Here is a 14,302-nt window from a genome sequence, read left to right on the forward strand (position 1 = left end):
GGCGATGGAGTAATCTTCTACTACTTGATATAAAATTAATAAGTGAAGAGGAACATTTTTCAGAACAGATAATTGAAATGTTCAGTTATATGTCTTGAAAATGGTTGTCCTATTTTTCTTCTTTAAAATTTTTTACTTGATTTTTAAATTGCACACAGACTTTCAAGGAAATTAACATCTCCAGAAACATGGTCTTCCATGTCATATATTTAGTCATGTCTAATAAATGTTGTTCCAAGTCTAGTGAGTTTATTTAAATGAGGAATCTTATAATTTTCTCCTACCATACCTAAGTTTTCAATCAAGATGAAATTATATTTTTAGCATTTGTCTGTTTCTCTGGTACACAGAACACAACCCAATCTAATCTAAAATGATTAATCTAACTCATACCAAAAAATAAGGAACAGAGACATAGGTAAACATCATAGAGCGTCTGGGAAAATGCATTTCTGAAGTGAGAGCAATTCTAGTGGAGCCCACATACAGTGATTGTGAACCATGCTCTTGGAAACCTTTTCTTGGTTTCTTTATATGTACACTATAATTTATTTTTTTTTAAATGTTTTAAAAGTATGGATTTGTGATTTATTTATTTCAGTCATCCCCTGTGTTTTAAATTTCTGTCTCCATCCTGCAGTTAAAAGCTTATGTTCTAATAACCTAGGAATAAATTTGAAGGTGCTTCAAGGTTTTTAATTTAAGAGGAAATCTGTACTGTAAGATGTGAAGTGTTTTTTAACCTAGTCCTTTGATAGTCTGATGTGCCATAAATCTTATAGCATGTTAGCTATAAATTTAACATGCAGTTTGACAGCTATGTTTGATTTTGGTTCTCTAAACGATTCTGAAGGAATAACAAGAATCCATTTAGACAAGAGCAAGAAACTCCAGCCTTTTATTTACCTCATTTTTGAGAAAGTAAATTGTGTTTGCTAATGAATAACTTCAGCAAAATGAGCAGACTACAGGAACCTTTCAATTTTCTGACAGAATTTTAGACCTGATTAGCAAAACCCTTTCCCACTCTGGTAGTCACAGGTAAAATGCCAGGCTAAAGGACTTGGGATTCTTGTCGTTCCCTGATGGAAAAGGTAGTTCAATTTTGGCTGCTTTTTGTTCTGTTCAGTTTGAGCTGTTCTCAGTAACATTGGCAAGGTCAGCCACATGCTTTAACTAGGTACAGCTCAGTCACGCAATTGTATGTATATTCCACCAAGACGACTCATGAACTGCAAGCAAAATTTGTTCCCTTAAGACACTTCAGGGGCAGTTAGCCCAGGTGGTGAAATATTCTCTGAAGTCACTTAAAATGCAATGACTCCATTAAATGAAATAAAAAGCAAGCATCAGCAGTCTTGCCATCTGTAAGAATACAGATACCTGACATCCAGAACCACGTTGTGTAACACTCAACATCAACGTTCAGCCTTAGTCTGGCTCCAGCTGAATTCAAAGCAAGTTGAATGGAAGCAAGATCAGCTAGGGAGTTTATTTTATGTAAAATATAAACATGTTAACAGGAGAAAATACTGTTTTCTTATGTTACAAGCTTAATAACCAACATGAGATTTATCTTACAGTTCTGCAGGTAGTGCAGGGTTTAAATACATGTACATGATTAAAAAGAGCAGATACTCAACTGTACACATACACCGTGTATTGTATGTTTTACTAGAAATTCAGTATTTTTATGTGTCCCCAACTGTGTGCCTAATAATTTTACTACCTCTTACTCCATTTAAAAAACTAACACTAAATATTTAATAGTTTTATTATGATTGCATCATTTTGACATGGTAGAGAGGGACAATATATATTTACAAACAGATATACATATTCAAAGCCTCCGAAAAACCAACCCTTTCCATATTTCTTCCTCTTCTCTATCTTCTTCCCCCTACCCTACACTCATATTCATACAGCATATGGTGACTTTACTCCTAAAGAGTCATGGATAAGTTATGGAGCTTGTGTTAGGTCTTCTTTAACAAAAGCCGCTGAAGCTAGAAAATTGTCTCCAGGAAAAGCACTTGAACCTGTAACATGGCTGCCCTGATGTTGCTCTTGCTGTTAGAGAGTTGAGAGAGGACTAGGAAACCATTTAGTATGTGAACACAGTCTGTCTTGGGACACTTCCAAATATGAATACCATTGCAAATACAAAGCTGATGTTTAAGCTCAGCCTCTTTAAGGAATGTATACCCATTAATGAGGTTTTAGGGAGCGGGGAGAGAGGGGTTGCAAATATTCATTAAGTATCTACTGTGGCAAGCAAGATGTTTTGGTGAACTGCAAGCTGTCTTCACAACGGGTTTCCTGCCACTTTGGAACCCCTAGGAGAAAGGGTAGGATTACCTGGAGGATGGAGCACCAACTTCAGCTGGGTACAAGCTGGGGGTTAGGAAGCTGCATGCCAGTCCAGCTCCTCCTACAGACCTACCTTGCTATCACAGAAAAGTCACTTTTTAATATTCTTACATATAGTGAAGTTGCCACCTGCAACAGCCTTCATCAGAAGCATTAGGCTGTTAAATTGACCACTGTGAATGGCACAAACAATTTATTTTACGTTGTGCAATAGTTCCAGTCTTGATAACCGAATGAAGCAGAATTATTAAAGAATTATAGCAACTCTGAGACCATGAATAAAGGGAGTTATGTGCGGTTTCATATTAAATCATTCAGGCAAAGCCAGCAAGCAAACCTCCTGGGGGTAAAGAATCATTAGTGTGTAAAAAGGTGTGGGCTTAGCCCAGATGGTCCCATCAGGTGGGCACATACCTCCTGATAGGTGTTATTTGACCTTGTATGCAAAAAGAGCGTGTTAATCTGAATAAGTCTTGTGGACAGGTTCAAGCAATCTCTTTGAAGTAATGCATGTTAACTCAAAGAAATTTAAAGGGTGTCTATTGAGGTTTCCCAAGGGCTATTTAAATATTAAGTGCCATGTTAAATGAAGAAACACCTCAGCAACAGAACTGATGCAACAGGAAAAAGCCCTGGTCTTTTCATTGATCAAAGAGAATATGATGTCTAAAAAACTAAGAATAACCCTTGCATTAACAGCACAGGTCAGTGACTTTCTGATATGGATACCACAGATGCTGGCCTCTCAGAAACATCCAGTGTCTTTGATAGATGGTGTGGTTTTTTTACACCTGCACTTATCCTACTTCATTATCTCTTCCCTTTTTATGAGCCCAAGTGGAGAGAAGGAAGATGCAAAAAGATTGCTCTCCTTGCTAGCCCTCACACAAGGGCCAAGAATAAATGCAGCTCTTAAGATTATTCACACTTGAGACTGTAGAGAGCACAGATAAAATGGCAAAGAGAGCAATACCTGTATCATCAGCTGATTGACAGCTAACTCTGTGTTTGGTAAAAGAGAATTCTCCTGTGAGAAGTGGAGCTTTTCTAAATTATAGTCATTGATAACTGTGCCACAGATTAAAGCATTACAGTCATTCTCAGACGGGTTAGCAGGTAGAGTGCAAAAACGGTTGTGAAATGTGCATTGTGAGTGCAACTTGTCAGGTACATACTGCTATGTGTAGCAGACACGTAGTAAATACTGCATCCTTGTTATGTGTGAACAAATATATATGAACAAATTTAGGCTTCCCAAATTTACAACCCAACTAGGACTACAAGCCTAAAAATGGAAATTGGGTTGTAACTAGAGACGTTGGATCACAAGCAAACAGCTGCAAAAGCAAAAAGACAAAGGCAAAATGTTAAGCTGATTGGAATTTCACGAGATTGACATTGTTGCTTAAAGTGCTTGGCTTGATTACATTTTAAAAAATCAAAGTACATAAAAATTAAAACAGAAAACTAATAATATTAACTACATAAGTTATTATACAAATACAATAACAGACCAACAAAAGAGAAATAAATTAAAACAAACTCCGATAAAATGTACTAGCAAAGAACAGGTACACAGCCAAAACTTCTTAAAATTTCTAGTACACATTCAGCTGTAAGATACTGCTCACACTTGTCAGCCAGAAGCAGCAAAAAAGAGACGGAACAAGAAGGGTCTGCTGCGGAGAGGCATCAGATCACTGGCAGCTGCAAGCTGTTGGCTCAGCTCCCAAGTACATGATGCTGTAACAGATGGGTGAATGAAATGTAATGTCTGAAGGTAAAAGGCAGGTTGTGGTAGCACTTTAGGACCCACCATGTAACGGGAATTTCAGTTTCAGCTTAGTTAGGTCTTTAATATCTTTATTAAATCTAATGTGAAAGAAACACCTACTGCTTTATTTTCTTTACTCCAACTGCTAGAGGAACGAGACTTTTAACGTGTAATCTGCTGCTCTGAGGTAACTGTAAATTATTAAAATAAAATTGACAGGAGTAATTTTGGGACTTAATTTCAGCAAGGTGTTCTGCTTCACTGGTGTGGTTTCTCCATCACTCCCCTCTTCTGCCTCCCTCTGCTATGTCCCAAAAATAGAAATTATATAAAATCCTGACAGCCTGTTCTGTGAAACATAAAAGTTGAGGTCTGAGCTCATCCTCTAAGATAACTGATTCATCAGCACTGCAGTGCTTCCTTGGGTTCAGTGGAAAAACAACACAGGACAAAAATGTTCTTTTTCTAAGTAAAAATATAGTAACAAGATTTATAAATGGACAACGCATCTCAGCAACAGCGTGTGAAACAAGTAGAAAACTTCAGATGTCATTAGGCCTAATATACTCAGAACCCAACACCATAAAAATAGTCATTTTAGGAACGCACAGAATACTATTAGACATCTGTCCTACAATTTTGTTTTCTAGCTGCTGGCTGAAAAGCTTTTATTGTCCTAGATATTTTTGCCTTCTTTCATAAGGGACTGGAAATCTATTACATGAGCATAAGAGAAAAAGGATTATGTTTTATTTAATCAACTAAAATACTTTACATCATATGATTGTTCCTGTGACGATCCCAATCCTGCAAAACCCGTGCAAATGTGCTTAATTTGACATAGAAGAGAAGTTCTGCTGCCTAGACTGGCAATATTCATACAGCCGTGACGGGCAGCCTTTGCTGGACTGAAGTCAAGACATTCAGCACATGGTAGACTGGATATAATTTATAGAATGGTGACTGCAATTTATTTTTTTTTTAAATCAAAAGAAAATGCTCCTTAGTTTAGCTGGTGTTAGCATAAAGTGAGTATTCCACAATTTTGCAGAGTTGATGTCAGACCACTGATGTTGGACTGGTGTGATACCAGTGCTGTGATCTCTTCATGGGCTAGCATAAGTTTAAAATGGTTTTTCATGCTTTATGAAAAGACTTATTCTAGTAATTTTACTCTCAATAACATACTGCAATTATCTGTATGTTTTACAACCTAGAGCTGTCTTGCAGCTGGAGAAAACCAAAGATTATTATCCTGTACTTTACCGTTTAAGTATTAATTCATATTATTAACATTTAAAAATCAATTTGCAGATGTCAATTGAAATATGTATGGAAAACATTTCCTAAAATTGAACTGATTCAAAAATTATTTTTATGAAAAATTACTTTTCATATAAACATGAGCCCTAAACATTCAAATGATACCTTAAGAATATATTTTTGCTGCTTGTTTTAAAATTGAAGAATGCCCTAAGAATGTTCAGCAGTAAACTGTGAAGTACAGACCTTTGGACCAGCACTGGTTAATGCTGATCTAGAAAGTGTCTTCATTCACAATGAGGAAACCTTACCCATTTTAAAAGGCAAGTGTTTATTATATTTTTATATGGAAATTCTGAATGTTTATAAATAAATCCATTAAAGAGGGATTTGCAGGTTTAGCTTTTCAGTGGAAAAGCTCCTGGGCCTCAGTGAGAGTTGAAGTCTCCTGTAAGATGTTCATCTTCTGTGTTAGAGACAGAACATTTCATTCTAACATCAATAAAAGAACTAGAGCTGCATCCCAATTATGCTTCTCCTGAGCCTGCACACCAGCCTTCATTCACATGAGCAATCTCTGTAGACCACTACTATTATTCACCTAAGTAAGTACTCTAAGGTTACATTCTATGTCTATTTTCTTGTATCAGTATAATAACATGATAAATCACAAATAATGTTAGATGAAAAGTCCACTTCTGTTTCTCATTCAGTGTAAAGTGCTACATTTCCTTAGTTTACAAACGGGCCATTGATAAATCCAACTGAACTTCAATTGATGTTACAGTAGAAGCTAGTACTTCATTTTCACCATTATTTAAGAACAGATATTTCACCTTCACAGTAGATTACAATGAAAAAAAGTTATTCTCTTTCCTACAGAAGACTAAAAGATGAGATTTAACTGCACTTCAAAAGCCATTTCTTGAAATGGAGTGTCGGCCATAAAGTGGCAGGCAGGCTTCTTAAAGAAAAGAAGAACCAAAAGCAACGTTGTCTAATACTTAACAAGAGTGAATGAAATATAACAGGTAGAAATAAATTTTGTGAGATGAGAATATTTCCTTGTAAATACTAAAACTAACTGTCAGTCCCCCTGAAGACAAGAGTGTTTTTGCTGTTGACTTCATTGGAATAGGAATTTGGCTACTGAAGTTCAAGAATGGTATAATGGAGTGAAAGCGTCGAACCAAGCAAGGTAGTTACCCAGTGTTACCACTGCCTTAACCTGCTATCGATCCCTTCTCATACCCTATTGATACTTTCTTCTACATTCATTCTTTGCCAAATTCCAGTATGTGAGTTCAGCAATTTTATTAGCCAATGCATGACTAGTGCCAGCCAAATTCACCTAGTAAAATCACAAACTCAGCCTTTTGCACTAAGCCTTTTGATGTTTTTAAAATTAGACACTCCAGAGCCCTATCTATTTCTGTGGTGACCCAAATGCTGTCAAACAGGGCCAAAATGGTAGGGATTATATATACATGACAGTGTGTGTAAACTAATGGTTGTTATGTATTACGTTATGTTGCTAAGAAATGGACTCTGTCTTGAGAAATGAAAATGGGACCTACAGATATTCAGAAAATTGCAGGATCAAGCCGTGTCTTACATATTGTACGAACAACACTTATTTAAATGGACTGTGTAATTTCAGTCCTGATGGATATGTTATACATGAGCAGTGTTGCAATCTCTGCAAACTCAATTAAGTAAACCACCTATGATATCGTTTTAACAGGAAGGTAAGCTCAGTCTCTATAAATGTAACTTATCTCTGTGTCATATGTGTCATCTCATTCGCTTTATTCCAGTGCTCTGTAAATTCTGAAATCTCACCTCATCTGTACTATCTCATGATAAACAAAGTGACTGGACATACAGAATTACTTAGTTCCACTGTAATTTAATGCTATATGAATTTTAGGCCTGAGGTTATGCACTGAAAGTTTTTAACAACCCAAAGCTTAAATGATTTTGGAAGAATGTCTTTTTTGAAGCAGAGAGCAACATGTAAAAAAATCCCCTATACAACCACAATTCCAATCATCATGAAACAGATCTTTTTCCTTACACTTAAAATGGGTAAGTGTATGTCAGGATGTATTTAAAGGAATGCTTTGTAAATCAACACACCCCAAAGCCATTTAGAAAGTTTTAAACAATTTTGCCCTAAATGCAATGAACACTTCCATATAAAATACTACTCTAGCTGGATTGGGTTTAACAGTTGACATCCAAATCTTATTATCTGTAAATGTTAGTCCATATAAATTCCACTAAAATCTGACTGCAATTAACTCTTCAATCAGACTTAAAAACTACAAACAACCCCCCCTCCCCAAAAGAAAGTTCCACATGTCAAAAATAGACAGTTATAGTCAATATCACATAGACCATTTAATAGGAGACAGAGTGTATCGTTGTTCAACCATACAAGATGTGGTCTGTGTAAAAGTCAGTTAAGGGGGGCCATCACCTTCTTTTGTGTGCAGCATCATTGTGCGCAATAGTCACAGTTTGCCAAGTCACTCTCTTGACTGATAGAATAAAATATAGCCAGACTCTGAATTTTTTGATATATCAGAGGTCAGACCATAGAATTCTTCAATAGCTTGAGCATCTATTTTCTGCAAAATAAATAACATTTCTTAATGTGTTGTTAGGTAAAAGAAATACCAAACATGGACTAAATGACTGTATAAACACAAAAGACAAATTAAGTTATTTGTTTCAGGGTAGCAATTAGCAAATTCTGTTTACAATTTAAGCAGTGAAAGGGTAATGTTCAGGGGCTAAGCCCTACTGGTCTCACTCATGGAAGTCAATAGGAATGTTTTTCTCAGTAAACCTAACCGAATTAGGCTTTTTCCAATAAAAGAGAGACTCCTTGGAATGCAGTAGTGAACAGTTAAAACACATAAATGTGACCATGTGACCCCATCTCTCTGAAATTTCCAGAAACCTTCTTCAAGCCATGCCTCATCCAATGTCCCAGTGCTTACTTTCCTCCATTGGATTTAATCCTGGGAAATCAGACTCGACCTCAGTTTTGCCAAGGTGCCACAATGACATAAAGGGTTTGCTTAGGAATGAATTGCAGAATGCTTAGGCAGAATCTGTAATAGCTGCGGGCCAGATGCTGCTCTAATTTACATTCAGACAAACCCAGATCGACTACAGAATCCAGACTTTCTTGTTAACTTCCCAGTTGTTCAAAAATTAAAATTCTACAGCAATGCTAGCTTTACGCAGTCCAATTTTGCCAAGTGATATTGCCAAGGATTGCAACATAGTTCCTGGATATTTCAGGTTTTAATGAATTAAATTTATTTTATTGGATATAGAAAGCATTCCAAATTAAATCCTTAAAGTCTGATATTAAAAACGTTTGATATAGAAAACGTTTGATGTTGCTCTGAAATAAAACAACCCCCTCTAACACTGACAGAGTAAGAACTACTAATTTTTTCAGCAATCTTACTTCCTAACAGTGTTGAGCTAAATGTCACATTACAACCAAACTGTGGCCTTGCAGACTAGTAATCTATACCCAGATCTCCATCAGAATTTTAACCCCAAATAGAGAATAGAACATAAACACAAAAGTTGTGCTCATGACCTTCAGCATACTGACCTCTACAATGTCATCATCAAACAAGAGCCAAAATCCATGACTTTTCACAATAGTAATATAATGCCCCCGATTCGGTCCACTAGGAAACAAAACAAAAACACAAACCCCAAAATATTAGAAGATACTATTGAGTCCATTTTGATAAGTCACATTTCTATATGCAAGCAGATTGAATTATAACTAAATGTTATGAAGAACATAGTAAACTCACCTCTGGTGGTACAGTAGACATTTACTCCTTTCACATTTTTACTGACTTGTTGCAAAGACTTCATCAACTGAAAGCTAAATGTGTTGTTTTCATATGTGCCATGACCATTTGCAAATTAACCTATAGAACACTTAACAGTTTGCTCATGGCAGGCATCAACTATTGCAAATATTTTAAAAACATCATGAACCAAATTTAAGGGGGAAAATTGTTTGGTATCAACCGTGAATATTTAGTTACACACAGTCTTTGAGAAGAGGGAGAACAAGTTGTATTCCTAGAGCCCCAAGGATTTTTCTGTTTGTTTCATATTTGACAATACCCCATATGTGAGAAGCTTTACTAAAGCTATAATTTTGATCACCTTGAGAGGAGACCAAGGTGATCTGTTGTAGGGTCTACAACGCTAGCAGCGTCTGGCCCTCACAGAGTCCTGGCTCCCAAGCTTTCTAAGTGGGCTGATGAGGAAAGAGACAGCTCCATTAATTTAAGCCAGTCTTATGACTTTTGGAGGCCTGAGGCATTATTTTTTAAACAAGTACAGATTTACTATGAGGGAGGGTGGCTAAGAGGTTCAGGCCAAGACACAGGCAAGTTGGTGCAGCAGCAGGGTTTAAGTGCTGCCCGCCACTCTCCCCACATTTTGTCAGGCATGCCTCTGCCCTTGTCAAATGTCTGGCAATAGCTTGAGATATACATGAAAGTATCTTACCTTCCACAGTGAACAACAACAGCTACCAAGTCGTACATCCGATCTAAGTTGACAGCATCGCCAGATGTGTTGAAGAGACGTAACTCCAGAGGAAATACTACACGATAAGACAGCTTAGTATACCTGTGCAATTGCTCCATATACTTGAATCTCTTGAGGTGTAAGGCAAGAATCATTGGCAGTTTTTTTACTCTCATCCTGTGAAACCATTAGAGTGCATATGATAAAGACCTGACCAGTTCAAAGCCATTCTGTCTTTCCTTAATGAGTAAACGTTTGCATTATAAAAGCACTTTGTAAGTAACAGCAGTCAGCTAGCAGTAGCTTCTAGACTAAGACACATATAATAGCTTTGAATCTGTCTGGAGGTTCTCTGGCCCACACAAAGAATGCACCTGGGTTTAAGACTTCTAGGTATCTAAACACAATAAATATCAAGGAGGTTTGTCAAAGCCCAGGAGGGACATAGTGAAATAGCCTGCTCTTTGCTTACCTTTTCTGTGCCTCTTGTTTACTGCAGCAAGTTTCACAGTAGTATTTCTGTTCACTACATAATGTCTCTGTATTACTGAAGTCTCTGTAAATAAATACAGTTATCAGTTCTTAAAGGACCTTAACACTTTTGCCCCACTTGGGCTGATGAACTGGAACCCTAAAAATACACACAGGATGAAATCTCTCCATTGAGTCCAGTTTTCTAAAACATACAAAGCAACCGTACTGGGGTTTGCAAAGGGACTTAAGGTATCTGGCTGCTATGACAGCCCTGTATTAGGAGCTGAGGCCCTCTGTACAGTACAGGTGGAGGGTCAGGTATCTCAAAATGGGACTTATATCCTGGTCTCTTACATGTCAAAGGGCTGCCTAGACTTGGGTGTAGTCGCTCAATCCATCCAGTTCCTTTTTAAATTAGTCGCAGAATGGAACAGCTCCAAGTGCACTTCTGTCATCCTCAAATAGCTCACATTTTCTGGTGTTCTTCTGTAAGATAGGTTTGAATCCTCTTACGCAGAAGAAATAAATCAAACTTAATTTTCTGCGTCCTCTAACCTCTTGAACTGTAATCCAGAAGTTATCCGATTATACTTTCTTGTTGTCTAAAAAGGAAAGTGTCAGCTAGTATAGAAGATTTCGTAAATCCTGATCAAGTATACACTTGGATAATGTGATACACTTGGAAACGTTTCTGGATTGAGCTTTTGAAGTGAGAGAGGCAGAGGAAGGCTGGTTTGATAGTGTCTCTCAGTTCACAGAAAAGATTTGTCGGAAGTCACAGTGCTGATATGCTTTGGAGCAGAATTTTAGGTACCTAAAAAACTTAACTGTAAAAAAAATGACAGTAATTTTTTGTCACCTCTAGTGTTACATTGCAGCTGTGCAGGTGTTTTGAGAACTGTAAATGCAGACATAAGCACCTATCTTCCACTTTAAGCACACATGTTTTCTTGTGACTTTAGGCCTTAAATAGATATATCTGAAGTACAGAACCATCCTGTTGATTGCACCTACATTGTATCTAATAGACTTCTGAACCCCAGACAAATTCAGACCCATTCAGACCCAATAAACTCCAGTCTACCATTCCAGTTCACATGCACAGAGGCTGAAGCCACACTGTCTACAAGTTCAGCCTGCTCTCAGAGTAGGCAGCACCAGAATCATTTTACAAAGGCAAAGGGAGGATTCTGGATTATTATTTCTTCCTGGCATCATCACCAGAGGGTTAGATGGGAGAGCTGAAGACTATATAGATTGCCAGGGCATAGGTGTTAGAAGTTATTTACATAACTTCATGAAAGGGGACGATTTTCCTTTTTCAAGTTTTAAGTTCTTTAAGGTTAACAGAGTATGACAGAGAGGCACTTCATATGACTGAATAATATTTATACTAACTGAGAATGCTTTTACTAGGTTTTTTTCTTTATATGGTCTTAAACAATTTTATCAGAAAGTGCTGAAATTCAGGACAAAATACATCTCTTGAAAGATAAGTTGCAATAAAACTTTGATAATAAGTATAATTTTCTATCTAAAAGAAAAATAAAGCATGATCACTGGAAAGGATTTGCTTCAGTGGTAAACATTGATCTCAAATATCTGATTTCACATTTGAACTTAAAGACAAAATTAACTGAATTCAGCCAATTCCTCTGAAAAACATGATAACCTTTCAGGGAATCATAAGGGAAGAGATGAAACTTTAGAAATTATTAGAGGTGGGTTATATGTACGGGGAACATAATTCTGCAACATTCAGTTGAATGTGCGTGTGTAAGTTTTGGGTCTTCTGTTAAGGAAAGAGTCTAATGTTTATTTTCAAAGCCTAAAGTCTCAATTAAAAAAACCCAAAAAACCAAAAAACAAACTTGTGGAATTTATTAGTTTCCTTCCCACCTCAAAGTGAAGCAATGGAAATAATATTTTTCTAACATAAAGGAATATGTACAGATGGTAGAAATTCAATAGATATCGGTTTGTTCTATGACAAGCCTCTCATGAAAATGAGTTAAACTCAAAGAGTTTCTGAATTCCTTTTAAAATGTATTAAATATTCTGAAAACAATAATAGCTAACATTTTAAATGATAAGTTGACTGCTATAGGAATTACATCTGTGAAAGCCAGAGAAATATGCAAATACTTGATAAGCTGAGGGACATTCCCTTACATGTCCCTTGGCATTTGTTCTTTTGTTCCTTTGTCTTCTACTTCCACCTGACAGGCTGTTACCCTATTCTAGCAAAGCAGGTGAGCCACAGTCATGGAATTTAAAGGCACTACTAATTCACTTATTCAGCACATATGAATTCTTTTTCTGTGCCAGGAACAAAACTGGTGGTATATTTGTAAGCAATAACTCTTTCCTTGGTGGAAGGGAGGTATGCAGGTGAGAATTAGATACTTTTGCTGCCCTTTACAACTGCAACTTCAGTAGCTTAATCAATTGAGAATTTTCAGCGTGGCACTTGTAACAGATGTTGAACAGTTAAAAACAACAGATCATTGACCGGAGTTCACGCAAAGTCTGCATGTACAAGAAGTATAGGCTTGCCGAACTTTTCTCTATACTTGCAGAGCTAGTTTCAGGATATTTCTAACTCTTTCCTATTCCATTAACAGGCCAATCTGCATTCCGTTTATATGGTATTTTAACATGAGGAAGGAATTTTCAAATACACCAGCTCAAGATATATTAATTTATCATTGACCTCATATGCTTCAACAGTCTGTCTCTCTACACCCTCTACGCTACAGTGTGAAAGATGCTTTCTGTTGTTTATATGCATAAATAATACAAATTTTCTGTTCTAAGACATGAGAGAACTCTTAGTGGAATAAAAAAATCACAGGTGGACTAGTTAAAAGTCAGGATCAAATAGACTGGTAAACTTTGCAATTCCTAGTGGAAATAAAAATAATGGATATGTACTATATTTGTTATTAGACTTCTATTGCTTCAGGCCCGACTGTCTACCCTGTAGAGTTAGACTATGCCAGAGGCTTGTATTCTTTGGATCTCTTATGTACACACGGACCTTTTCAATCTGAAAAGCTACAGAAATAACTAAAAAGAACATTCATCTGTAGTGGCAAATAAATTCATTCTACTTAAATGTTATCTTGCACAGCTTTTCTTTAATTTACCTTTTCAATGCAGTAGCACTTAAAGCTGTAAAGACACAGCAAAGCAGTTGCTAAAAAAAAGAAACAGCAAAGTTTCCAGAAAGAGGAATAACTTGGCCGTTCCTATTAACAGAAACCACAAAAGCACTTACACTTTGTTTAATAATGCATAACACCATAGAGCAATGAAAGGAAATCCATATTCTAACTGAATATATGTTTTCTAAACAGAGGTAGACATGCTGCTAGTGTAAAAGACAATCAGAATAGATGAGAGGGGATGACTCTCTTCCTGTTCAATCTGTAAATAGCAACCTGCACCTCCCAGCCTAAGAAAAGAAAAACTGGGATTTTGCTTCCCTTTATTTCCAAAAGGAACAATGGGTGAACTTCAAAATGCATGTCATGCTGTTGGACTAAAGGCAAATACTATACTGGGATGTATAAACACACTTTTAGGGCATCCATTCTTCTCAGAATTGTGTAGACCTCTGCTGGAATATTGTGCCTAATTTTAGGCAACTACACTTCAAGAAAGATAGAATTCAAGAGAGAGGTTCAATTGGAGAGAAGGCTGAAGAGTAATGAACATGAGCAGAGATCTAGAGAAGATAGCCTGTGAAGGAAAGGTTGAATGACCTTAGGTTTTTTTAACTTAAAAAGAAAGTGATGACATTTTTCCTCTTTGTAAAAGGCTGCTGCTAAGAGG

At 36.7% G+C, this 14,302-nt stretch overlaps 1 protein-coding gene across 3 annotated transcripts in view; it reads right to left on the reverse strand.

Moving 5' to 3' along the window:
• Nucleotides 1–1,432: 1,432 nt before the first annotated feature.
• Nucleotides 1,433–14,302, reverse strand: part of USP46 (ubiquitin specific peptidase 46) — a 34,962-nt gene continuing 22,092 nt past the window's right edge. Inside the window, exons 7-11 of one of the 3 annotated variants that reach the window (XM_072862572.1) lie at nucleotides 10,464–10,547; nucleotides 9,971–10,168; nucleotides 9,048–9,126; nucleotides 7,890–8,040; nucleotides 1,433–4,113 (exon numbers count right to left, since the gene is read on the reverse strand). In XM_072862572.1, the coding sequence (XP_072718673.1) occupies nucleotides 7,939–8,040; nucleotides 9,048–9,126; nucleotides 9,971–10,168; nucleotides 10,464–10,547 (463 nt within the window). In that variant the 3' untranslated portion in view covers nucleotides 1,433–4,113; nucleotides 7,890–7,938. Of the gene's footprint in view, nucleotides 8,041–9,047; nucleotides 9,127–9,970; nucleotides 10,169–10,463; nucleotides 10,548–14,302 lie in introns of all 3 variants that reach the window. The other 2 variants (XM_072862573.1, XM_072862574.1) reach the window with 2 other exon arrangements.

Source organism: Ciconia boyciana, chromosome 5 (assembly GCF_034638445.1).
Source record: "Ciconia boyciana chromosome 5, ASM3463844v1, whole genome shotgun sequence".
In the NCBI taxonomy this organism is placed as follows: Eukaryota; Metazoa; Chordata; class Aves; order Ciconiiformes; family Ciconiidae; genus Ciconia; species Ciconia boyciana.